The sequence below is a fragment of the Propithecus coquereli genome, unplaced genomic scaffold (assembly GCF_000956105.1).
Source record: "Propithecus coquereli isolate 6110/MARCELLA unplaced genomic scaffold, Pcoq_1.0 Scaffold33, whole genome shotgun sequence".
Classification (NCBI taxonomy): domain Eukaryota; kingdom Metazoa; phylum Chordata; class Mammalia; order Primates; family Indriidae; genus Propithecus; species Propithecus coquereli.
Window position 1 is genome coordinate 6424449 of NW_012148952.1, and position 26348 is coordinate 6450796.

General features: G+C 44.2%; 1 protein-coding gene across 1 annotated transcript in view; it reads left to right on the forward strand.

Annotated features, from left to right (window-relative positions):
- The window catches only part of TMEM163 (transmembrane protein 163), a 235656-nt gene that overhangs the window by 125875 nt on the left and 83433 nt on the right, over positions 1-26348 (forward strand). The window contains exons 3-4 of the mRNA XM_012650515.1: positions 7218-7261; positions 8677-8768. Of these exons, the coding sequence (XP_012505969.1) occupies positions 7218-7261; positions 8677-8768 (136 nt within the window). The remainder of the gene's footprint in view (positions 1-7217; positions 7262-8676; positions 8769-26348) is intronic.

Below are 26348 nucleotides of genomic sequence, written 5' to 3' on the forward strand. Positions count from 1 at the left end.
AAGCTTATGCCATTGCAGTGCTTATATTCTAATAGGTGGGGGTGGGATGGTGCAGATGAAACACCATATTCATAAATAAGTTAAATCAGTGTGGTAGATGATAAATACTTTGGATAGAGAGAACATAGAGGGGCTGTGGGAGCTGGGGCTGGTTGCAATATTGAATAGGGTGGGCAGGACAGGCCTATGAGCTTTGAGCACACACCTAAGGAGGTGAGAGAATGAGCCAGGGGTAAGATTGCCCCAGGTGGCTGGACTGGAGTGAGCGGGTGCAGCCATAGGGGAGGAGGCAGGGAATGGGGGCCTCATCCATCATAAGGACCTTGGCCTTGACGCCAGTGCGATGTGCAGAAGTCCTCTGGCTGCATGCCGACAACGGATGGGGGCAGACATGGAGGGAGAGGCAGGGGCACGGGTAGGAGGCATTGTGGTGGTTGCCCAGGACACTTTCAAATGACACTCCCTGCCTCCATAGCAACAGATCAGGGCAATATTTTTTAACTTCTTCAAGCCTATTCTTGTTGTGGGTATTTACAGGTTATTGTGGGTATGGGATTGGGAGAGGGGCTCTATAGTCGCTTCTTTGTACCAACCACCTTTTGGTCATGTGAAAGAGTGAGAGAGACAGACAGACAGACAGACATGATTATCCCTGAGGTCTAGGCAAGGGTTCGCCGTCCACAGACAGGCAGAGCCCTGCAGGGTGAGTGGGCCGTGCCGATAGCCTGCCTGGGGCTCATGAATGGTTCTCAGGGTTGTCTATGGAAGACTAGGAGCCCTCAAAGAAAGGTTTTGGCTTTGAGAATGGGGCCCATGCTACAGCTTTTTGTAATTTGCTGAGAGCCAGACCTTACAGTAGGAAACACTGGAAGCTACTGTTGATGCAGTACAACAAATATTTAGCAGGTACTTTGCTAGAGACTGCAGATATGGAGGTAAAGCTACTGTCCTTTTCCTTAAGTTGTTCACGGGCCACATCCAAGGCCCCATACTCCAGCCTTCCACAGGGGCCAGGCCGACTGGCTCTCACGCTGCAGGAGAGGTAGGTACCCAAGAGCGCATGCCCCATCTGGGTGCAGCATGCAGCCCTGCTGGGAGAAGGGGACAGCCCAGGGTGGGCAGATCTCAGTTTTTGAGAGAAGACAAAAATCCAGGTTGGTTTTGTTGTTTTGTTTTTGTTGAATGTGAAGTCTGATTTAAAAACTAATCTGGTAGCCAATTCTGAAATTGGAATAATACTGTGTAGGCCAAACACAAAACTTGGATTTTACATTCAGGCAGCCCTTTTGCAAATTCTCGTCTTTCTAGACAGACAAGAAAATAAAATGTCAAGCCACTCATTGTGCTGCAGGTGAAGATGAGTAGTTTAATGGGCTAAGCAATAGTTTTGTTGATTTGTTTTTCAAAACAGCTTTTCCCTCTTCCCCTTCAGCGATAACTGGGTTCAGCATCCTATCACTAATTTTTATAGTATTTCATAATCTTGTTTGAGCAGGAGAGGAAGAGTCTGGAAGCTACTGGAGGTTCTGTTGAAGTGAGTTAGAACATAAATACGTTTTGCCCCCTCTCAACTTCACCTCTTCTGCTGCCTAGGTCCTGGCACGCATGAGAGCCTCCAGCTCAAGGCGGGTGATGGAAAGATGGTTCTCCAGTTGGGTTAGTTACATGGCTGGGGTGAGGTTGTTGCCAGGTGTCTAGTGATAGAGGCAATCTAATTACAGTGGGATTGATTTATTAACCTAGCTTTACTGGTCACATAATTTAGCAACTTGGAGGTGTTATGGGGCCTGGGGCATTGCTAAAGAGTGCTAAGGCTCAAGATAATTATTGCCTGGCTTTTGAGAGAATGACAGATGGGTCCTCATTGTTGCTGCAAATCTAGCCAGCGCCTGAAATGGCATTCTTTGTTTGACATTGTTGAGGGGCTCTCCGGGTTGATCCTGCGTCCCTGTCTCCTTGCTGGCACCCTCACCTCTCTGTGCATTTCCAAGGTGCTTTGTCTTAACCTCCTACAACCCTCCCTCAAAGCCTGCTGCTGATTCAGCTGCGTGATTTGCATTTCGCTTTGCCCTGACAATGAGTTGCCTGGGTCCCGTCCATTTCCCAGCTGTCTTTCTGTTTGAATTTGAGTTTCCAGCTGATGTGCTTTCTGGCTGGGTGTGAGCGTGACTTAGTTAAAGAAGGTCTGGTCTTTTAACCAGACCTGTACAAATATTTATTTAAGACTTCTGTTGTGTGTGTGCTTCTGGGAGTATAGCCGTTATTACCCCTTTGACATATAAATGAAAGTAGAATACAGGACAGGCAGCATCCTGGCGGTGGGCAGCAGGTCCCTTGGACTGGGAGTGACACTTTGCTGTATTCCACACCCTGGTCCCCTGACCCTCCACAGTACTCCCATGAGCCCTTTGGGCCATTTGCAACCCATTTGTGCAGGTGATTTGACCTAGAAAGATGGATCTCTGAAACTTAGATGTAATAAAACACGCACAGTAATGTGCTTTGCTGTTCGCCAGAAGTATTCTTGAGCTCACAGTGCAGCCTGTTCCCAGATGTGCATCACAAATCTGATTTCTATTCTATTTTAGACCTTTGGTTATATTTTTTTTATGAGTTGGGTAATTTTTTCCCCAAATCAAATTGATTCTTTTTCTTATTTGAATGGTTATACACCATAGTTGTAGAAAATATGGAAAATACAAAAGAGTAGGAAGGAAAGAAATCCACACAACACCTCAAGGATTAACCACTGTTATTAATATCATTTGAGGCATTTTTTCCCAGCGTTTTTACATGTATTTTTTAAACACAATTGTACTGTAAAGCTAGTCATATTATGTATATCGTTTTGTATCTTGCACTAATTATTTCACATAGTTCTCCTCCTGATCCCTTTTGACTTTATCCTAAATGGCCTCAGACATACCAGATGCTCCACCTCAGGGCCTGTGCACTGACTCTTCCCATGATCTGGAAGGTTTTTCCTCCAGGTAACAGCATGGCTTACTCCCTCCCCTCCTTCAGGTCGTTGCTCAAATGTCACCTGATGTCAATGGAGCCTCTTCTGACCTCCCCATTCAGTTTGCATCTACACTAGCTAGAACTCCCGCATCCCAGACTGATCCTTTCCCATGGTACCCAACATGCCTCCTATCTGTTTATTATCAGTATTACTGTTCTGGCTGGGCTCAGTGGCTCACCCCTGTAATCCCAGAACTTTGGGAGGCTGAGGTGAGAAAATTGCTTAAGCCCAAGAGTTTGAGACCAGCCTGGGCAACATAGCAAGATCTCTCTGTACAAAAAATAAACAAATTAGCTGAGCATGGTGGTGCACACCTGTAGTCCCAGCTACTCAGGAGGCTGAGGCAGGAGGATTGCTTGAGCCCAGGAGTTCAAGATTACAGTGAGCTATGATGGCACCACTTGCACTCCAGCCTGGGCGACAGGTGGAGATGCTATCTAAAAAAAAAAAAAAAAAATTATTCTATCTAATATGCTAATATAAGCATTAAGCAACAGTGCACTTTGTAAACATTTTAAAATAGCTGCATTTAGCCTGTTCTTTGAGTAGACCATACTTTAATCATTGCCCTGCTATTGTGCATTTAGACTGCATCTATTATTTTGCTATTATAAATCACATGAACCTACTCTAAACCTTTTAAAAGGTGTTTTTCCATTTCTTAGACATTAACAGAAATTCTTGGACATGGGATTACTGGGTCAAGGTATATTGTATTAAGATTCAATTGGCTGCAAGTGATAGAAACTCAAAGTGGCTTAAGCAAATTAAAGGAAATTATTGGCTAATGTATTTGAGGAGTAGAGGGAAAGATTTCAGGCAGGGCCTGTTCCAGAGGTTCGGTCTGTGTTATCAAGGGTAAAAACTTGGGACAGGTTCTCATTGGCTCAAATTGAATCGTGCCATCTTTGAATCATTGACTTTAGACATGGGACAATAATAGGATACACTAGCATAGGGATGTCATCCCACCCAAATCACTTAGCCTGAGGATAGGGCAGGTGCTGTTCCCCAGGGGAGAATGGGTGCTTTTGCCAGGATGGGGAATGGGTGCTGGGCAGGCCTCACACAACACATCTTCATTTTGCCTATGAACTTTTTAGGGACTTTGTGTCTTAGTTAAAAAAATAAAAAGCCAGCAGGACAGAGAGAGGAGCCCAGTTGCCTCCTAAGCACACATTTTTGGACGTGTAAGTGCAGCCTAATCAGATGGCAGTGCGTTTCCACTCTCACCACGGGGGAGTAAGAGGTGGGACCAAGTCCAGCCTTCATGGGAGAGCTTCTCTGCACAGCTGCCTGGTTGCCCGTCCCTTTGTGTACCTTGCCGGTCTGCGGCATAATTGTCTGTGGTCCACTGTTCAATCTAGCACCTTTCCTAAAGGCAATACCAGACTTTGTTGGCCCTGTGGTAGGTTTTCCACTGCACTCAGCCACATGTGTGTGGAGCTCCATGGTCCCTACCATGGAATCTCTGCCTGGGGTGGTCATCCTAGCCCAGGACTGCTGTCCCCAGGTGGACCTCATCCCTAGCACAAAGGAAGTTGAAAATGTCCTGATGAAAACCCCACAGTTTGCTCTGTCTTTCTGTGGGAGCAAGGGCCATCTAAACCAGACTGACCCTTTCCGTTGAGTTTGTTCTTATCTCAGAATTAAGATGTGTTGTGGCGAGTTATGGGACAAAGAAAATGAAGTTACTTCAGAAATTTCTAAAAGATCATCTGAACTCTTCCCTTTGGGTCCTGTGCTAATGACTATTTGCTGTAATTTAGTAGCAAGAGCCCAGGAGTTGGCCACAGAAGGCAGCTGCCAGAGCCAAGGCCACGTGGAGGGCCCTTCAGAGTGCTCTCGAGTCCCTGTGCAATTTTTGGCATTTCCCCCTCTCCATCTCCTCAAGGAAATTAGATGGAACCAATTTATACGTAAATGATACATCTCTCTGAAGGACTTGATGTTAATCTGGACCTGTCTTGCTCGCATTTTCCTTGGTGCACGGGGGACAGAACAATATTAATATTCCACTTGTGCTCTAGGTTATCCATCCACCAGGCGGGCTTAACTCACACATGCAGAATTTTCCAGTATAATCCCTGGAGTGTTTGAAATCATAGACACTGGACTCCGGTGGAGTCCGGGAAACCCCACCATTCAGGGGCCGTTTCTCCTTTGTTTGATCCCAGATCCCTGGAACGAGGCTCCTCGTGGTTCTCAGTCGAATCAAGTGGTGTTTAACCCATCTTGAAGTCCGTAGCCCACTGTATAAATGTCCGACATTAACAAATGACTCGGATGAAAACAGTTTGAAGTAATGGTTTACTGCTTGTAAAGTAGGTGGTCTTCGTGCCAGCAAGGGTAGGGGAGCACTGTTCTAGCCATGACCTCTCCAGGGTGCCCAGGCCAGAGAGCGCAGGTGGAGACAGAGTGGGAGCTCCAGCCGGCAGCTCTTCTTTGGCTTGTTGTAGATGTTGAGCGTTATGCAAGGTGTTAGGAGTTAGGTTTCCACTGCTGATAAAGAAGCAATCCACAAACAACACACAGCTAAAATATGCTGAAATAGGTTGTAAGGGAAAAAAAAAAACAAAAAACGGATACCCTCTTTGACTTGTTTCTCTGGAATTCTGTTAGGCTTAGTACCAAGCACTTACTGCGAGCCAGCTCTGTGTTTTGCAGGGCATCTCAGTTTCCAAGGCAGTGCTGCCAGGGTCAGCTGCCCTTTTTGCACATGTCAGGGTGGCCTGTGAGTTGATGTTTTTTGGGAAAATCTAGCGTCCCTTTATGCTGCCACACCTGTGTGGCCCGTGGGAGCTGTGCTGGTCTCTGTGCACAGCTGGCTCTGTTCCCTCCCAGTGCCAGTCAGAGCAGCAGTAGGAGCACCTGGAGCAACTCGTGTCAGAAACAGGTGGTCAGGGATTTAATGGATTGTATCCGCCTCACACGGCCTGAGGACCAGAATGTGGCTGAGTTTCAGGGAGGACTTGGGAGCAAGAAGCCAGTGGTTCTCTCTCTCCCGAGTGCTGTGTGTACCCTGTACCTGCCTTCTGCTCCTCAGTCTTTATAGCCAGTGAGGGCTGATGGCAGCTCCAGTATTTACGAGTTTCAGTACTAACTGCAGAAAGCGACCAGCCAGACTCTTTCAATCTCATTTCCTAAATCACAGAAAATGAACTATGTTTGGTCCACACTGGGGCAGGTGACCTACTTAGAATTTACAACACAGCATGGCTGCCTTGTGGGCCTTGTTTCTGGGCCTTGTGGACAGGACAGCGAGTGGGGCCTAGAAAAGGGATGTCGTGATGAGCTGAATGGAAGTGACGTAGGTGTGGACCTCTGTGCCTCTCGCCCACGCGACTCGTGTTCCGTGAGTGAGCACTCACAGCACCTGGCCCGGGAGCAGCCGCTTCAAAGCCCCGCTGACCCGTGGGGCGCGGTTTCAGTCTTTGTTGGAGGGAGCACACTTGCTTGTTAAATACGACTTTCATCTGGAGATCTGCCTTTGTTACATCAATTGAGAATAGTCTTTGTAGCTGCTTTGGGACAGCATAGAATTAGGCAAAATGCTACCCAACGGACTTGCCCCAAATTTTTTAAATACGGATAAAATATATCTATCTTTTGCCATGTAGATTTTGTAAAAATATGTCTTAGTTATAATCGTGGCATCTATGTTTGTAGACATCTATTGTTTAAGATCATTTGTTGTTATTTTTCTAAATAGCTGTATTGGTGTCTACATTAGATTTTAAACTCTGGCAGGCAAAAGATTTTTTTCAACCATGGCAGCAATGGTGTGTGCCTTAGACACCACCACTAATTACCTTATTATGGGGACAGTCAGGGTGGTTACAGTTTCACTTTCAAAAATTTGATGTAGTTCCTGATTCTCTGTTCCCAGTTGCTGAATTATTAAAGTCTCAGAAGTCATTTGATTGACAACTGCTTAAGCAATTTTATTCTGAAGTTGGCCCTTGGGTGTTTCAAAACACGCTGGAGAGGAAGTTGTTGCAGGTGGAGGCAGGGAAGCTTTTCAGTTCACGCTTCACTTTTTTTAATTCTTAGATTTTACAAGTACAGTTAATTTTTAGTTTTATTCTCTTGGAATTTTTCCACTGATGTTTAAAAGGCCATGTCAAATGTATTAATATACTCACAAATGAGAGACGTTTTAAAATATTCTGAATAATATTTTCTTTCTTTTTAGCTGTCTCCGTTATGAGGTACAGCGCTTCTGCTTTTGGGTTTGCAGTAAGTAACCTGAAAATGTACTTTCATGAAGTTTTGCACGTTTTTCCTGAGCCCTCAAATGCGAGGATGCTTAGCATATGAGAATTTAGCATAAGAAACGTACCTTTTATGGAAACTGCCTTCTATAACAATTACAATTTAATAGAGTTAAACTGCAATGAGACTGTGTCATTCTCAAGCATGGATTGGGGAACTACGTTTCCCACAGTGTGGTTGGGTGAGAGGATGTGTTGGGAGTCTTGGCCCCTTTTCCCCTTCCAGGTTGTGCGTAGGCCTGGCACCCACCGGAGTGAGGCATTTGCTGGTGTGGGCAGACGTGCTGGGAGTTAAGACTGGGCTACTCATGGTAGGATAAATCAGTCTGTAGCCCCCTTAGAGGTGACCTGGCTTCGCAGCTCCTCAGGGGAGTTGCTTAGAGAAATCAGGTGTCTGCGTCACAAGCCAGGTGTGTTGAAAAATTGGGTGAAGTTCCCCTGCACCCCTTCAAGAGATTGCTAGTGTTTGTGACTGTCCAGCTGGGAAGTGGTATCGTGCGATGACTCAGAGCGCCCCTCAACATCCCTCCTGCGGTAGCTTTAGGGTATCCCTTACCTGTTCCCAAACCCACTTCTGCCCTTTGTTGTGAGGACTTTTTGATGTTTGGGGGGCACGGGGGATTCTTTTCAGAATCGTATGAAAGATGTGGACTGTCCAGAAAAAGGCACACCACCACACACATACCCAAACACGCCACGTGTTCACATGCACATACATGCGCAGCCCCAGAAGCACACAAACACACACATACGTTTTCTCCCTCGTTCTCTCCAGCTTGCTACGTGAGGCGCTTGCTCTCATTGAGACAAAAGCATTACATTTTGTGTATGATTTCCAAGTGTTGGCAGACTTCCTGCAGCCCCTGGGTGGCCCCACCCTTATCCCTGGACCCCAGGTAGAACAATGCCATTGAGAGCCAGAAACACAGAATTCTTACCCCGAATCTTTTACTTAGGATATGCAGGAAAATACTGCAATTATCTTGCCTGTCATGGGGAAACCAATTCCAGGTGTTTCAGAACAGTGTATCCCCCCAGCTCTGCCCCATATCTCCAGAGTGCTGGGAGCCGGGGGCCCTGGGAGCAGAGCCTACCACACAACAGAGTGTGGTTTCTCAGGTCGTGGGAGCAGGGGAGCAACACAAGGTGTTAGGAGGGGTGTAGCGTTGCCACCAGGCCGGCCGGTCGGGTGCCCCGGGCTCCACACTCCGCAGGCTCCACCGTGAGGGCTGTGAGTGGCTGTGTCGTAACAATAGGATGCCTCTTTGCTCTGAGGTCACTCGTTCAGATATTCTGAGTCACAGCCCTGTTGCCCTGTGTCTTCACGGTCATGCCCTGTTAACTCTGGAAAACCACTAATTCTGTGTCTTCTTCTCCTAGTTTGATGCCATCCTTGACGTCCTGTCATCGGCGATTGTCCTGTGGCGTTACAGCAATGCGGCCGCTGTACACTCTGCCCATAGGGAGTACATGTAAGTGGATTCTTATCTTTTTCCAGACTGCAGAGCCCTTCAAATGAAGGCCACGTAATTAGACCCTGAGCACAGCTCACCTTGCAGCTTGTGTCCCAGTGATGAGAATAAGGTCCCCAGGTTGCCTCTGAGAGCAGCTGGTGTGATGTCAGCCATGTGATAGGCTCCTCCTGGGGTGGTCAGAGAGAGAGGCTGAACCTTTACAGTTCTCTCTGTTCTTGCTTGAGTCCAGGGCAAATATGTGTTTGCTTATCATCCGTCCGTCCATCTATCCATCCATCCATACAACCATCCATGCATCCATCTATCCATCCTCTCTCTTTTTGCTGTTGGAGCCTGTGTTGTCTTGGATTTTTGTGTTGTTTTTCCTTCCTTCTAAGCGAGATGAGCTCCCCACTGTAATTCGCAGGGACATCTCACAGGCATTCTGAGTCACTCTGCTTGCCTTCCATCCCTCTGTGTGCTAGACAATGTTGTTTGCCCAGCTTCCACATCCCATGGGTGAAGATTTTGACTTTTAGGGATTTGTGTTTGAGACCATAAAACGTGTCTTTTCCAACTTCCATCTCAGATTTCTCCTTGGCTTTGAATATCACTACTTACTAGCTCTGTGACAACGGGAAGCTAACTGCTCTATGCCTCATTTCTGTATCTAGAAAAGCAAGAAACCAACGAATCGTAGGATTATTGTGATGAATATATATACACACACATATGCATATACATGTATTAACTCATCTCTGTGTATATATACATGCTTGTTTATACATGCGTATACATATACATACATGTGTGTGTATATCAGGGCAAGAGTTTTACCCTGAATCTGCAGCTTTTGGACAGTTGACCACAAATGAGTAAATTCCCCCTTGTTGTGGTTTGTGGTGGTGCCCAGATATAGTAGAAGATACTCTTTTTTTTTTTTTGGACAGGGGTGGTGAGTGAAGAACAAAGGTGGAAGTTGGGAGCATAGAAGATTCTCTCTAATGGGATGTTAAGCCATACTTAAACTTACAAATGTTGAGATATCTTTCTAGGGCCAAGGGATACAGAAAATGTATCTGAGTTTGAATGTGCCAAATGGAAACCTTTCAAAAGTTGATACCATAACTTATTCACTAATGAGGGCAAATTTTATTTCATTCCATTATTGGCTTTAGTACACAGAAAAACTTCTTTTAAATGTTAAATATTTATTTTAATGTGCATTAACTCTTAACAAACAAAGTATCAAACTTGGGATATCACAGATGATATCATTTAGGATAAAGTTAATTTTTAAAAGTGAGTTAATTTGTGGTTGAAAAAATTAAGAAAACAGTAGAATAGCAGTAAGCAGATTTTTTAAAAATTTCAAATGATATTACAGGTTGAGCATCCTTAATCTGAAAATCCACAATGCTCCAAAATTCAAAACTTTTTGATCACCAACATGATGTCACAGTAGAAAATTCCACATATGTGTATGCAGATGTTCTAAAATCCCCCAAAATCTGAAATCTGAAACACTTCTCGTCCCAAGCATTTTGGATAGAGGATAATCAACCTATACCATGGTGACAAAAGTTGAGTTAACACTGGCCTAGCTGAAGGAGCAGCTAATGCATCCAATCAAGCTGTTCTAAGTATTTGAGGAATTCAGTGAGAACGGTCCAGAGAGTGTCATATAGAGCTATGCTCAGATTTCAAGAGCCAGCCACCGTCTTGCCAGAAGAACATGTAATCATTGGTTCTATAGTTGCACTGTCAATATGGTTGCCGCTAGCGCAATATTTTAGCACTTATGTGTGGCTTATCTGAACTGGGATGTGTTATAAGTATACAGACCAGATTCCAAAGACTTAGTAAGAATAAAAGTAAACATTTTATGATAATTTTGAAGATATTGATTAATGTTGATATCAGAATATTTTGGAAATATTGGGTTAAACTAGTAAAATTAATTTTTTAAATTTATGTTTGCTTTTTCAATGTGGCATCTAGAAATGCAAAATTGCATATGTGGCTTGCATTCTGTTTTTCTTGGGCAGTGCCCTGCAAGGAGAAAGCTCTTCCTCTGCATTTTCTTTCTTGTTTTAGAGTTAATAATACAAAATTTGATTTGCAATTTCAGAAGGAATTGAGGTCAGAGTTTTCCAATTTCTTTCTTCTAATTTGCTTTTTTTTAATTTGATTTCCTTTCTACTGAAATGCATTTCATATGTATTAGTCACAAAGCCACAAATTATTGTGGCTTTTCTTTAATGTTTGGATCTGTGTGAAAATTTGCCAGGTGGCCTGGAGGTTTTCCAAGATGAAAATCGATGACAAGAAATGTCTCTGGTTTCACTGTTTTTAATAATCCAGAAACAGGTACCATTTTTTAAAAAGTATATATTATTATGCAAAAGTGAAAAACTCACAGAGGACTTGCTTTGGTAATTCCCAATTGCTCATTCGATGATGTCAATGAATTCACTTGGAGATTCCTAATCTAGGGATTAAAATGATATTCACAATCCTCTATATTGTTGGCTTTGGTTTGAAGTTTTAATCTCTGGCTTACCCCATGTAAATTTAAAATTGATAAAATCACTGCCAGCTGAGAAGCTGTGCATATTAATGAACATAAATAAGTTATGAGGGGCATAGCCAGAAAGGCTATTGGCTTTCAGTTAATTGCTGGAGAATAATATTAGAGGGAATTTGGAAACATCCAACTGTCCCCTAGTTAACTCTTTTTATTTTTTTGAATTGGACCCAAAGCCTCAGAATGAATCTTGAGCTTGGAATTGCCAATGCCAAGAGAATCAAAACCTTCCTCAGCCACCTGATGGCTGTGTGTCCTCACTGTGGATGCGATGGGGTGTGATGCTCGGAGAATGAGAGAGTATGGCTTCAGCACCACTGCAGAGTGTAGCCCCCATAGTTATTTTTTGCATTTTTTATTTGGATAAAAAATACATAAAATTTATTATCTTAACTAAGTGTACAGTTCAGTAGTGTTAAGTATGTTTACATTGTTGTGAAACAGATCTCCAGAAGTTTTTCATCCTGCAAAACTGAAACTCCGTACCCATTAAACAACTTCCCATCTTCCCTTCCCCCCCAGCCCCTGGCACCCACCATTCTACTCTGTTTCTATGAATTTGACTACTTCAGATACCTCATATAAATGGAATCATACAGTATTTATCGTTTTTATGACTGGCTTATTTCACTTAGCAGAGGGTCTTCAAGGCTCATTCATCTTGTAGCATGTAACACAATTTCCTTGTTTTTAAAGGCTGAATAATATTCCATTGTGTGTATATGCCACATATCATTTATTCATTCCTCCACCAATGAGCATTTAGGTTGCTTTTACCTCTTAACTGTTGTGAATAATGCTACTGTGAACGTGGGTATACAAATATCTCTGTAAGACTTTGCTTCTAGTTCTTTTGGGTATATACCCGAAAGTGGGATTGCTGGATCATACGGCAATTCTTCTTTAAATTTTTTAAGGAGCCTCTATACTATTTTCCATAGTGGTTGCACCATTTTATAATCCTACCAACTAGTTATTTTTTTTTTAAACTCAAAATTTGATCAGTCACTTTCCTGTGGTGGGGAATAGAGATATGGAGAAGGTAGACCATCAGGTTTACTCACAGATAGGGTTTTCAATAGGTAAGGTTTTTTATGATAGAAGGAGGCACAGGGAGTCAAGTATGTTTGCAAGCAAGGGATTCTAAGAATAGACCAGAATATGCAAGCTGGGCAAGAAGGGATGGAAGGAGAGTGGCAAGATTAATGAATAGCCACCAAGGACTGAAAGTTTTGATTAGTTGAACAATTGTTGGTGTGGGGGGTGCTAATCTGAGAGTAGGCTTCCAAAAACCAAGATTCCATAGGTGTTCCAGTTATTGGTGTAGATTTAGGCTGGGAGGGGGTGGCTGAGCTAGAGTAGGACGAAAGGTCAGGGACATGTGTGAGGCCAGGGATTGGCTGGATGCTGGAGAAGTGGTTTGCAGCGGCCACCAGGACGATGAGGTTCTGAGATGAGAGAGAGCTGCCTCTACTTCGGAGGAGAGGAGAGAAGCTTCCTTGGGGGACAGCTATGTTTTTATTAGGGCAAGAAGGTGAAAGGAACAGTCAGTAAAGAGTTTGAGGATGTGGAGACTGGGAGAGCAGGGTGAGAGGGAAGGGAGTAGGGCCACGCAGGGTGTGACAGGAGAGTGGGGGTGGTGACATTGGCCTGGTGACAGTGGATTGCCATGCAGCCACTCAGAAGAATGAAGTACTGTTTGTACACTTATATTGTGACCTCCAAGTTTCATTAAGTGAAGCAAGCATGGCACAAATCAGTGTGTATGGTCTTTTTTTCACTTGTTTTAACAAAAGAGTTTAGCATCCACATACTTTGTTTAGGCACATAAAGGATCTCTGCAAGGATACAATGGAGCCTGGCAGCAGAGTCCCCTCCCCTCCAGGAAGGGGCTGGGGACAGAGGAAGGAAGGGAGACATTTTCTTCACATCCTTTGGACCAGAGCTGTCCAATAGACACTGTGATGGTGGCCATGTTCTGTATCTGCTGTGCACTGTGGCAGCCTCTAGCCACATGTGGCCATTGAGCACCTGGCATGTGGCTAGAGCCACTGAGGAACTGCATTTGTAACTTTATTTAATTTTAAAGAATTTAAATTGTCCCATACAGCTAAGAGCTACTGTATCGGAGAATGCCTCTTTAGTTTGATAAATTTTTAGCCTATTTTTAAGAAACAAAGTTGTTTTAAGAAATCAAAGTTCAGGACATTTGGAAAGGAGAGAAAGATATCAAGGAAGGAAGGAGGTGCTGAAGGAGGAGGGCGTGGGGGAAATTAGTGTGGGAGGAACTTGGCAGGGCTGAATGACACAGGGATTGTCACTCCTGTCTTAACTATTCTCAGCCCCATGCGCCATGTAAGGCCGCAGGAAGGACAGTGTCCTGCTGCCGTCAGCTGCAAGGGCCATCGGGTGCTTGCCATGGAAGGTACAGCTGGACACTCATTGGGGGCCCCTGACATTTTACATATGATTGCAGCACAGGTGGGGCCATACCGAGGCACCCCAGTGCCAGCTGTCTCTTTGGGCCACCAGTCAGCTTGTTGAGACAGAGAGGTGGCGGCAGATGGGAGGCGTCGTTCACCTTGACAGGCTTCTGATTCTACAACACCGAGTCAACAACACAGCCTGAGAGGTTGTTCTCCTGTTCCGGATGCACCTCCCAATAGCATCATGCTCAGCCTCACACTGGAAAGTGGATCTGAGGGCTCTGGGATGATGTCCTTAGAGAGGCATAAATCCTTTGTGTATCTCGTCGTGTGAAGTCAGTGGGGCACCCTGGCTCTCTCCCAGGGCACTTGCTCTGCTTTCTTCTCCAGTTTGCTGAGCCAAGTGCCTTGGCCTGAAAACTAGCAGCTGACAGGATGGCTTGATAGCCTTTTGATTACTGGCTTCAGTAGCATCCTGGCTGCTTTCAGAAACAACTCCAGAAATTAAAAAAGGAACTGGGATTCAGTCAAGAAATGATGGATTGGTAATTTGCTTTTGGTGCTTGATCTAACTGGACTGCAAAGGCAATGAGTCATTTATACCAAGAACATATGAAAATAGTATCACATCTCCCTCTTCTTCGAAAGGGATGTTTGATCTGGCCCTAAATCAAAGGCTTTGGGAAAGTGAATCCCATTTATTCCACATTTGTCTAGCGCTCTTAACTTTACAAAGTGCTTGAATGTGTTTTTAATTCAAGAGCAGAACCTGAACTAGAAGAATAAATAACTTCAGAGATGCCCTCAGTGACTGATAAGATTCCAGGCGAGAAAGTGGCGCCTTTATGGCAGGACATGAGTTCATCTGCCTTGAATAGTTTGGATGTAGACTTGCCTGAAGGCAGGAGTTTGTCCTCCACTGTCATGGAAAGACATCTGAAACCAGCCACGACACAGACATGCACTAATGGGTGGTGGTGCTGTGGGCAGGATGTACTACAGTGTAGATTTGGTCCCTGTTATGGGTTGAATTGTGTCCCCCAAAAAGATACATTGAAATTCTAACCCCCCAGTCTGCAAATAGGGTCTTTGCGGATGTAATCAACTGAAGAAGAGGTCATGCTCAATTAGGGTGGGCCCTAATCCAACAGGACAAATATACCTATAAGAAGAGAAAACAGAGAGTCAGAGACACCCAGGGAGTAGACAGCCATGTGACAATGGGGGTAGACGATTGGAGTGATGCATCTATGAGCCAAAGAATGCCAAGGATTGCGGCAAAGACCAGAAGCTAGAAGAGGCAGGGAAAGAGTCTACCCTAAACATGTAAAAGGGAACTTGGCCCTGCCAATACCTTGATTTCAGACTTCTAGCCTCCAGAACCGTGTGAGACAGTAAGTTTCTGTTGCTTAAGCTGCTCAGTTTGTGGTCCTGTGTTATGGCAGCCCCAGGACACTGAACAGTTCCAGAGACGAGTCCTCCAACAGAGCTCATTCTGCCACTCACCTGCTCTGTGACCTTAAGTGATTCACTGATCTTTCAAAACCTCTGTTTTCTCATCTGTGAACATGGGGGGAGGACGGTCATGATAGCTACCACGTGGCATTGTGAAGATTAAACATGGAATTGAATGGAATCTGCCCAAAAAATGTTAGATAACTTATTTTCCATCCCTAGAATTGTGAAAATATTTTTTATTCATTGTAGTGGAATAGTTTGAAATTGTGCTTTTGTTTCATTTTGCTTTTCAGGAGCATGGAATAAAAGAATTTCTAAAGAAAACTTTAAAACCACACACCGTAGCATATTTAGAAAGTTGCTTTTGACCTAGAAACAAGGGATGGTTGTAGTAAGGGGATAAAAAGATTGTTCGTTGATTCCTTGATTTTGGTCCCACCCTCACCACCCCAAGAAATCTGATTTGTGTGGGGCAAGACAAAGTAATACATGATTATTGTTAAAAGCTCAGGTAATTGATAGAGGTGCAAAGAATACAGTACAACTCGCTTGTCAGAGGGCCGCCCAGGCATAACCAGAGCTAGCACATACACACGACTATACATATATCCATTTTGCTTTTTTTTTTTTTTTTTTACATAAATAGAGATGACCTATATATACTTTCTTGCAAACTGGTTTTTCTCTGCTTAACATATTTTAGACATCTTTCCATCCTAGGATAAATAAAGGCACGTTATTTTTGACAGCTATGCAGTATTCTATATATGGATTTAGCCTATTTTCTTTAGGCACTTTTCTGCTGAAGATATGGGTTATTTCCAACGTCTTGGGGTTAGAAACAACCTGAAATAACTGTCCTTACACATTTGTATTTTAATGCTTGTTCTCTTACTTCTTTAGGATGAATTACTAGAAGGCTGGGTCAGAGAACATGCCAACATAATTTTGATGACCTGTGTCACACTGTGCTCCAAAAAGGTCACAGTAATTTACATCCCCACTAGGAGGGAACAAAGAGTCTGTTAACTCGCCTTTGCCAGTACTAAGTGTTATAATTTTTTGTGATCCTCACCGGTTGTCCAGGTGGGAAACCGAATTCTCCATGTTAACGTGCATTTCTTTAGTCCAGTTGAACATATTCTCATGCAATTTGGGGGCATTTGCATTTCTTTGTGAAATGGGTTGCCAGAATTTCAGATGGGAGTGAGAAGCCTTTATTTCCATGTTGGGGCAGTTCCCAGACTCTGGCTACTAGAACTCGGGTGACTAAGGCAGTACAACTTCATAATTGACCAGGTAGTTCCTGCCTTGCCCCAGCCATCCATGTTCTTTTTGTGCGGCACCATGTTTTTTCCTTCATAGATTTAATTACTTGTATTTAATTTATGTATGGGTATATTCGTCTATCTCTGCTACAAGATTTTAAGCTCCCCAGGGCAAGGGTATTTCTTAACTGTCTTATTCTTTTTATCCCCAACCCTTAGACTAATGCCTGGCATTTAGTAGGTGTTCATTAAAGAATTGCAGAATGAAAGATTGAACTATGGAATTTCATCATCTTATGTAAAGTTTTGATAACCCTTCGTAAAATGATAGTTAATAACCATCTACTGAGCACCTGACTCGTGCCAGGTATTATTCTGGGCTCTGTGCTTGGTAGAGGTATTATCGAGTGCCTGGCACAGAAGGCGAATATTGTTCCCAAAGGCTCGTGGCTAGTCGTGGATAGACTGGGGTTTAAACCTAGGTCTTGTTTGCTCTGCAGTCTGCTCATGACTACAATACAGTGCTGCCTCTGCAAATGATTATTTGCATGTCTTGGTTTTACCACGTTGTCCTTCTGCCTGCCCTCTCCTTCCTCCTAGACATGCTGCTTCCTAGCAAATAGCTGCAGCCCAAAGTTAGTTGGAGGAAAAGGCAAAGTTGTTGTGGATCCAGAAGAATTAAGGAATACAAAATTACCCAACTTGAAATGCAGTCCTGGGCTTTGGTTCTAACTCTGCAAGGTGGGGAAACAGCTGGCACTTGGCCAGACACAGATTAAACTGTGCCTGGCGCAGGGCAGCCTAGGGGCCAGGTTGGCTTTCCTAGGAGCTGGCATTCATTTCTTGGGTCCCCTGGCAAATGGCTGTCATGGTAAGCACTGCAACCCTCCCCGTGTCTCAGAGGCCTTGCAAATGAGGATCCTTTGCCTTAGCTGCAGCCTGCACTTCTTTCGTGCTCTTTGGAGCTTTGGTTGCTGCTTTCGTGAAACTGGGCTGAGGGCTCTGTGGCTTTGCCATCAGGGGCAGGAGTCGGCCTTTGTTCTTAGCTGTGGCCTTTCTTCTGGCACCTGCTGCCAGGAAGCATTTGCCGAGAGTAGAGTGTTCCGTCCTGAGAGCGCCGGGGCCCAGCACCGTGGAAGGGGACCCCGTTTTACCCCAAGTTGATCCTGGTGTTTGTCATCTTTCCATCTTCTACTCTCTACTGCCCTCAGTGAACTGCCGCCCGTGCTTGGAGGTGAACAGACCTCAGTTCAGGAGCCCCCCTTGCAGCGGCGGGATTTCGGGAAGACAGGTGAAGATGACATTCTTCTCCCCTTATGACCACCATTTGTCAGTGGGGATTTGGGGCAAGCTCTTTCCCTTCTCTGAGGTGTCCTATTTTTAGAGGAAAGCTCTGTGGGCTTGTTTTTTCCACAGCTATCTTTGAAGTTTTAGGGTCAGAGAAGTTTTATGGCGTATTTTTTCTCACTTCCGTCTCCAGATTTTGTCCTGTGTGTTCGCTGTTGGGCATTTTTAATTCAATTTGACTTTGCATAGTGCTTGCCACTGGCTGCTGATCAACACCAAATGTTGATGTTGGCTGTAGCTGATATTTACTTTTTTTTTTTTTAATCTTTTTGAATTTTGGGGAAAAAGTTTTTATAAGGTCCATATATTATTTTTGTAATCCTATCAAGCCTACTTTTTCCCTTTTTGGGAAATTAAAAAAAAGCAAGCCAGTCTGGGAACAAAGAGTAAAGCTCTTACGTCTTCTGCATTGATACTGCCTTCCTGTGATTATGCTACTGGGTGCTATTGTACTTAAACCATCAGCCCCGCCGGGTGTTTTTATGTACCGCTACTTCTCTTATGCAAGGACCCACCATGGTGCACGCAGCCTGCTTTTGGGGCTCCATGAACTTGCTTTCAATGAAATTCTGGTGAGTTTTTTTCTCCCCATCTCCTGCCTTTTTCTAAGGGGTTGCACCGTGGAGCTGTTAGGCAGTACAGATTTTACCAGCATCTCTCTGCACCGTAATTCAGCTTATTTAGCATATCACTAAATAGGAGGCATTTAAAGAAATACTCGAGTGTTGTTTTTTAATAGTTTCTTCCTACCTCATAAAATTGTCATGAGAAACACATGAGATAATATAGTAAAGTTGCTTGGCACCGTGTTTACCCATAGCAGGTACCTGAAAAATGGGGTTATTTTTAACAGGCTTCCCAGGCAAAATAGAGATCGGTGGTTTTCACAAAATGGCTTTATTAAAATATAATTCACATAGCATACTATTCTCCCATTTCAAGTGTACAGTTCAGTGGCTTTTAGTGTATCCACGGAGTCATGTTTCCATCATCACGGTCCGTTTAGAGCACGTTCAGTACCACAGAGAGGCCCCACTCCCGTCAGCCCTCGTCATCCGGCACCACTCCGCCCAAGGCCACCACTGTCTACCTTCTGTCCTTGTAGATCTGCCTATTTTGGACATTTTATATGCATGGAATCATACACTCTGTGGTCCTTTGTCGCTTAGTCATTCCCTCAGCATAAAGTTGTCGGCACTGACCCGTGTTGTGTGGTGTATCAGCCCTTCATTCCTTGTTACCACTGCAGCACATCTCACTGCAGGGATTGTGTTGTTTCTAGTTTTTGGCTATTATGAAGAATGCTGCTATGAACATTGTGCACTAGTGTTTGTGTGGAAGTATATTCTCATTTTTCTTGAGTATATAACTAGGAATGGAATTGCTGTGTGTCCTAGTCTGTCTGGGCTGCTATAACAACATACTATAGACTGGGTAGCTTATAAGGAAGAGAAATTTATTTCTCACTGTTCTAGAGCCTGGGAAGTCCAAGATCAAGGCAGATTCAGTGTTTGGTGAGGGCTTATTTCCTGGTTCATAGATGGCATTTTCTCAGTGTGTCCTCATATGGCAGAAGGGGCAAGGCAGCTCCCTGGTGTCTCTTTTACAAGGCCCCTAATCCCATTCATGAAGTTCTGCCTTCGTGACCTAATCACCTCCCAAAGGTCTCACCTCCTAACACCATTGCTCTGGGCAATAGGATTTCAACATAGGAATTTTTGAGGGTACACAAACGTTCAGACTATGGCTCTTGCATATATGATAATTCTATGCTTAACATTGAGGAATTGTCAAAATGTTTTCCAAAGTGGCTGTACCATTTTACCTTCCCACCAGTAGTGTATGAGGCCTCCAATTTCTTCACATCTTCGTCAACACTTGTTACTGTCTTTTTGATTCTAGCCCTTCTAGTGGATGTGAATGGTATCTCTACGTGGTTTTGATTTACACTTAACGGGATTTTATGCTTTTGAAAAAAAATCACCTTTTTCTTCCTTCTTCTGAGTTTTGGACTTGATTCCCACAGACTCTCTGAAAGTTCTGTTACCCGTGCTATTAAAGTAGCATGTCACTGTTTGGAGAAAGCTTCCTCCAAGAGGCCCTCCACCTCACTGCCGTTTGTCCTCCTGGCCTCGTTACAACTGTGCAGAGTCTGGTTTTTGGGCTCACAGACTGAGGTTTCATTTTTTTAATGGCACAAATCAGGGGACTCAGATTAATCAAACTCACAGAACTGACATGTAAAAACAGGATATCAATTTATTAGTGGATGCGAAGTGCCTTCATTATAAGATCTTGTCCAGGTGTCTGGTATGGACTGAATGTTTGTGTCCTCCAGATTCATATGTTGAAGCCCTAATTCCCAATAGGATGCTTTCAGAAGGTGTGGACACTTTGGGAGTAATTAGGTTTGGACGAGGTCATGAGAGTGGAGCCCCCATGATGGGATAAGAAGAGGAAGAGACACAGGAGCTTGCCCTCTGGCCTCTCTGTGAGGACAGAGCGAGAAGCCAGGAAGAGGCCCTCCCCAGAATCCAGCCCCACTGGCCCCTGATCTCAGACTTCTAGCTTCTAGAACTGGTAGAAAATAGCTGTTGTTTAAGCCACCCAGTCGGTGGTATTTTGTTTTAGCAGCCCCAAGCTAAGAGGGCATCCATGTGGGTTCTTCCATTTCCCACCGTGGGTAGACCCAGGTGGCCATCCCAGGTATTGGAACAGCAGGGGTTAGTAGGTAGATATGGTAGTGGCATCAGCCTCTGAGAAATTGATGTATCAGTCTGCATATTACAGATGCTATTTGGGTCTAAAAGGGACCAACTTTGAGACCAGGATACTGTCCACAATTCCTTCTCCTTTGGGTAACACTTTGCAATGATCTGTCCTGTTTGCCCTTGTAACCACCTTTGTTGTGTTTTCCTAACTGACCAGCTGCCTTTCTGATTTATGAGATTTTTCTGTGGTTATGGTTGATATCGTCACCATCTGCTAATAATTGAGGCTCCCTATTCTTTTTAAATTCTGTATTTTCGGAGTGCCTGTAGACCCCAGGCATGGAGCTGCGGATCTGACGTTCTGGCAGGGAACCGCGGCCTGGGAGCCAAGGGATTTTTGTATAGTTCCTGTTCTGATCTGATAGGTTTGGATCTAGAAGTTTAACTCTGAGGACAGTCTTAACTACTGATTTTCTTACTATGCTTTGGGCACTATGCTAAGTAGTTTCTATGTTTTCTCTCATTAGGACAATCCTATGAGATACAAGTTTCACTATTCTGACTTTAGAGGAGGGAAATGGAAGTTTAGAGGGACACAGTGACGTGTCCAGAGTACTAAAGCCAGGATAAAGCCGCTGAGCGAGGATTTGCAGCAGGCCTTCCCAGACTCCAAAGCCTGGTGTCATCTTCGTTTCTAGGCAGTGCTGTGTGTGCCCTGCCCAGGTGGGAAGCCCTATGGATTCGCAGTGAGCTGAGGGCAGGCGTGACTATGGGCTCAGAAGCAAAGAGGAAGGAGAGAACAGCCCCACTGTTGTCAGCCCCCGCAGGGCTGTCTCACAGATTTACAGCCAGCGGGAAGGGTGAGCCGGAGGGGTTGGTGAGGGGACTCCTTTCATTTTCCCTGTAGGCCTGAAAGACGTCATTCTCCAAATTACAGATACAAAAAAAAAAAAATCTGTATTTTAGGTCTGTTTCTGCTACCCGTAGTATAAGTACACTTTGTTTCCAAACCAACAGATGTTTCCTCATCTGTTGGTTAAGGTTGAAACTTCTCATCCTACCTATGTTAGGAAAAGGATTACAAGAGACCTTGTAAAGGTCTCTTGAAGTCTCCCGAAGACTTGAAAAGTGTACATATTTGCACGTGCTCTCTCTCTCTAAATGCATATATACACACAAATATATACATAAAATATTTATACATACAGAAGTATTATTAATATGTGAGTTCTAAAATGCAATTAAATTAACTTAAATTCTTTTCTGAAACTTATTTTATCATTGTGCAAACACGAGATCTCCCCTCCTAACAAACTGAGCGTACGATACAGCACGTTAATTGTAGGCGCTGTGCTGTGTGGCAGGTTTCTACCGCTTATTCATCTTGTACAAGTAAAAGTTCTTTGATGAGCAGCTCCATTTGCCCCTCCCGTTTAACTTCTAGAATACAAGCCAGTGGAGGGAAACATCTCTGAGAGGACTTTAGGATTTGGATAGGAAGGTTGCTCCATGCTTGAAATGGAAGAGTTAAAAACTCTGCGCTTTGGCTGTCTTAGGGCTACAAAGCAGGCAAATTACTGTTTCTCAATGCGTTACCGTGTTTATTGCTACAAGGGATCATTAGTGTGGGTGTCAGCACCCACCAAAATTTGTGCCTTGGCATTTTCAGCCAAGAAAATCTTTTTCTCTTTTCACATGTACGTGTTTGATGAGCAAACCGGTGTGCATGATACATCGGTGGTGTGGAAGTCACCTATAAACAACAGTACGCTAATGCCACCTGCTTTTTAAATCTAAGTTCAAATTCTTCTCCGCTTCCAAGGTGACTGTGGCTGACATTGCAGAAAAACTAGGTTAGTATAGGTGTATCCTTCTGGAACAGGAAGGCATGTGTCGGAGTCTGAAATTGAGTACCCTTGAAAAATAGCCATGTGAGGCCTGTTGACAGGTCCTGTCTGAGAGAACACATGGGAGTTTGGGAAATGACATATTTAGGTCCCATGTCTCAATACTCCCCTTTTACCCTGATTTTGAATAGCATATTTTGTTGGCTTCAGTTAAGACCAATCTGGCAAAATATCTGCTCTTGTTAGGGGTTTATTTGGCTATTTGGGCTGACAACTCAGGAATGGTGGTCACAGAGAGAATTTATGGCCTTTCCAACCCAAGTAAGGATTAATCGAAACACCATCTTGAGGGACTTCCACAACACCTTAATGAATCTAAACTCCATCCTTATTTTAAATTCTAAGTAGTCTGCATTTCTGGAATGGTGAATGGTGATCTAGGCCTTGGTTTCTGGTTGGATAGGTGTTCTGTCACTGTATTGTGCATTTTGTTTCATACGTGAGAAGGTAAAATTTGTTTTGGAAAAAGTCTGATTTTACCCATCAGATTCCTATCAAGAGACGCATGTTCTGACACCTCGCCCTGCCGTGCATCCACTCAGTGAGTACTGAGTGCACACTGTGTGCGGGTGCTTTTGGAGGCACCAAAGCGGCTCCCTGCTCTCATGCACCTAAGGATACACAGTAAGGTAATTGCAGAGAGTAGTGAGATCTGTGAAGAAAATAAACTAGAGCCATGCGACAGAGCACATGAGGAGGGCTACTCCAAATTGGGGTTGAGGAAGGTCACAGTGCGGAGGTGACACCTGAACTGATGCTTTGAATGGCAGGAAGTAGCCTGGAGAAGGAGCACACCTGGACAGGGGGACCACTGTAAATGGGGCCTAAGGTGGGACCAGCGTGGTGTGCACGGGAGTCAGAAAAACAGGTTCCTGTGGCTGGGCGTGGTTAGTGAGGGAGCAGGGGAGGATGCCGCTGGGGCCTGCGGGGGGAGTTTGATTACAGGAGCAGTGGGAAGCCATGGGTGAGTTATTAGGCCCCGGGGTGGAGTGATCGGGTTATGTCATTAACATTGGAGAGCTCAGGTGGTTGGTTATGAGAGCCCTGCCATTCCTGTGAATATGTGAGGGCCTGTGTTTCTTCAAAAATGAAAATATTTTCACTCGTCTCACTGATTGTAACGGTGGTGCATATTTTTAGAACAAATACATTTAAATTAATATAAATTTTAAAGTGAACATTTTCTCTCCTTCGTAGTTACCCTTATCCTCTCCTCCTTTCCCCATAGAAGATAATCGTAATGAACAGTTTGGTGCGTGTGCTTCCAGGATATTTTCTTTGCAAATAAAATATGATACCCATCTGCTTTACACACGCACACGACGAGGTGTAAGTGAAAATACGATCTTTCTGTACGTATTCTAGAACCTACTTCTTTCCCCTAACACAAACCCCCCAAAATTGTTTAATCTCTGGTCTATATATCTTACTCCTTCTTTTTAATGATCTCATGGAGTTCTGCTATTGGCTGTATCATAATTTATTTAACAACCTATGAGGAAATCTGAGTTGTTCCAGCTTTTGCTGTTTTATGCTGTGATGCCACTTAACCACTTGCGTGTGAATCTGCGCACACCTCTTTGTTTATTCCTTTAGGTCCTATGCTTGAGCTGTGGGGTATCTTTTTAAAAAACAAAAGACAACTAAACTGTGAGTTTTAAAAACGGTTAGTGTGTCCCAGCGCAATATCTATTCTGACCAGGAGTGAAAGCTGGTTTGTTGGCAAGGGTGTGCATTACATTGGAGACCCGTCAGTCCCCAAGTGTGGTGGGGCTGTTGTTGGCCACTGATCTGTAATCTTGATTGTTCACGGAGTGGCTGCTGTGATTGGAAATGCTGCCAGCCACAAATGCACGGAAGAATGAGGAACATATGTAGGGAATGTAAGCTCTCCTATTTTGTATGCACACGAAGCTGGCAGTATTCCCCAGGCTCCCTTCACTGTGTGGGCACAGCTGCAGGTCTGTATTAGGTTGCTTTTCCCAATATCATGAGTAACTAAAGCCAGGGACAGGCTTACAAACAATAGACTACACAAAGCTGGGTCTGCCCTTTGCATAATTAACCGGTAATTCTGCATTTCCAGGGATGTGATTGTTTGAGGCAGTGGCAAGCAGTTCAGGATCAAGTACACATTTCCTTATTATCGAATCTACATTCTGCACATATCACATCCTATCAAAAGCAAAGGAGCTTAGGAGGATTTGGCTGATGAAAGATCTTGGGAGAAAAATGATATAAGAGTAGTATTTCTGCATCTATTGTTATACCCAATCCCTAAGACAGTCCAAGAAGACTGACTTTACTGAGATGTTTGGGATGAATTCTATAGCACTGGGGCTTGTTGTGTGCTGTTTTGACATGAGGCCTTGTGTGCAGATTTTGGAGAATAATTTCTTGTTCATGGTGCATCCAGCTCTAATAGCTGAGCCAGGATTTAGTCCCAGATTGTCATCTCTGCCCCAATGGCCTACTCCCAGACATAGATGGGCTAGACTTCACTTTTGGCTTGTCAAGGATACAAGATTGTGTTCTTGTGCTGAATGTACATATCTGAATCTTGTTCTGAAACCAGCTGGGTCCATCCTACCTGTGATACTATAAAACATATATTTGGTCTTCATCTCTATTTCCTGGCCTGCAGACCCTAAATTCCTTGGAAGCTTCAAAGTGATAAATGACTTTTTATATGCTAATGATTGAGTGGTGGTAGCAGCCCCTACGTAGCTTCAGGATGGGGCTGGTCACCAGAAAGACCAAGCCTTGATTAGAGGGTTGGGACTTTCATCCCCAGCTCCAACCCCTGGAGAGGGTAGAGGGGCTGAAGGTTAAGTAGATCACCAGTGGCCAGTGGTTTAATCCATCATGCCTGGCAGTGAAGCCTCCATAAAAACCCAAAAGGACAGGGTTCGAAGAGCTTCCAGAAAGCTGAACACAGTTCCTGGAGGTGGTGCGCCCGAGAGGGCATGGAAACTATGCACCCCTTCACCTGTATCTTGCCCTATGTATCTTCATTTGTGTCCTTTGTAATATCCTTTACAATAAACCAGTAAACTTAAGTCCGTATTTCCCTGAGTTTTGTGAGCTGCTCCTGCAAATTAAAATCAAACCCAAGGAGGTGGTTGTGGAAACCCTGAATTGCAGCCAGTGGGTCAGAAGCACAGGTGAAACAGCCTGGGGCTTGGTACTGGCATCAGAAATGGGGGCAGTCTTATAGGACGGAGCCCTCACCCTGTGGGATCTGACGCTATCTCCAGGTAATCAGAATTGAGTCGGAGGATACTCGGCTGGTGTCCACTGCAGAATTGCTTACTTGTTTGGCGTGTAGAGAAAATGCCCAACACATTTTCGTGACCAGAGGTTACAGAAATCTGTGATGATTGTTGCCGAGTGAGAGAATAGGAAAGTCACCTGAGTCTGGTTTTTCCTGCATCCACACCTCACCTGACTACAGTCGGTCTCTGTCCACTGCCTCTTTCTGCCCATTCACTAGCAAGGGAGGTGGTACCCGCATGGAAAGGGCTTTGGGGCTAGGTTTAGGATTTTAGACAGTCAAAGTACATATTTCAATGGCCTTTTAAAAGGGTTTCTTCTTTAATGGCAAAGTAGAACAAATATAAACCCCTTTACTCCCTACTCTATGTCGGAACCAGACTGTGAGAGCTGAGGCAGTGGGGTGTGCCTGTCATCAGCTACTTAGGAAGGGAGGCTGAGGCAGGAGGATCCTTTGAGCCCAGGAGTTTGAGGCTGGGCTGGGCAACATAACAACATAATGAGACCCCGTTTCTTTAAAAACAAAAAAAAACAAACCCAGATTATATAAGCAGATAAAAGCTGTTGGAGCTCAGGCTAGGAAGAATCAAAACATAGTTGAGGAAATGTAGAAAAGAATAT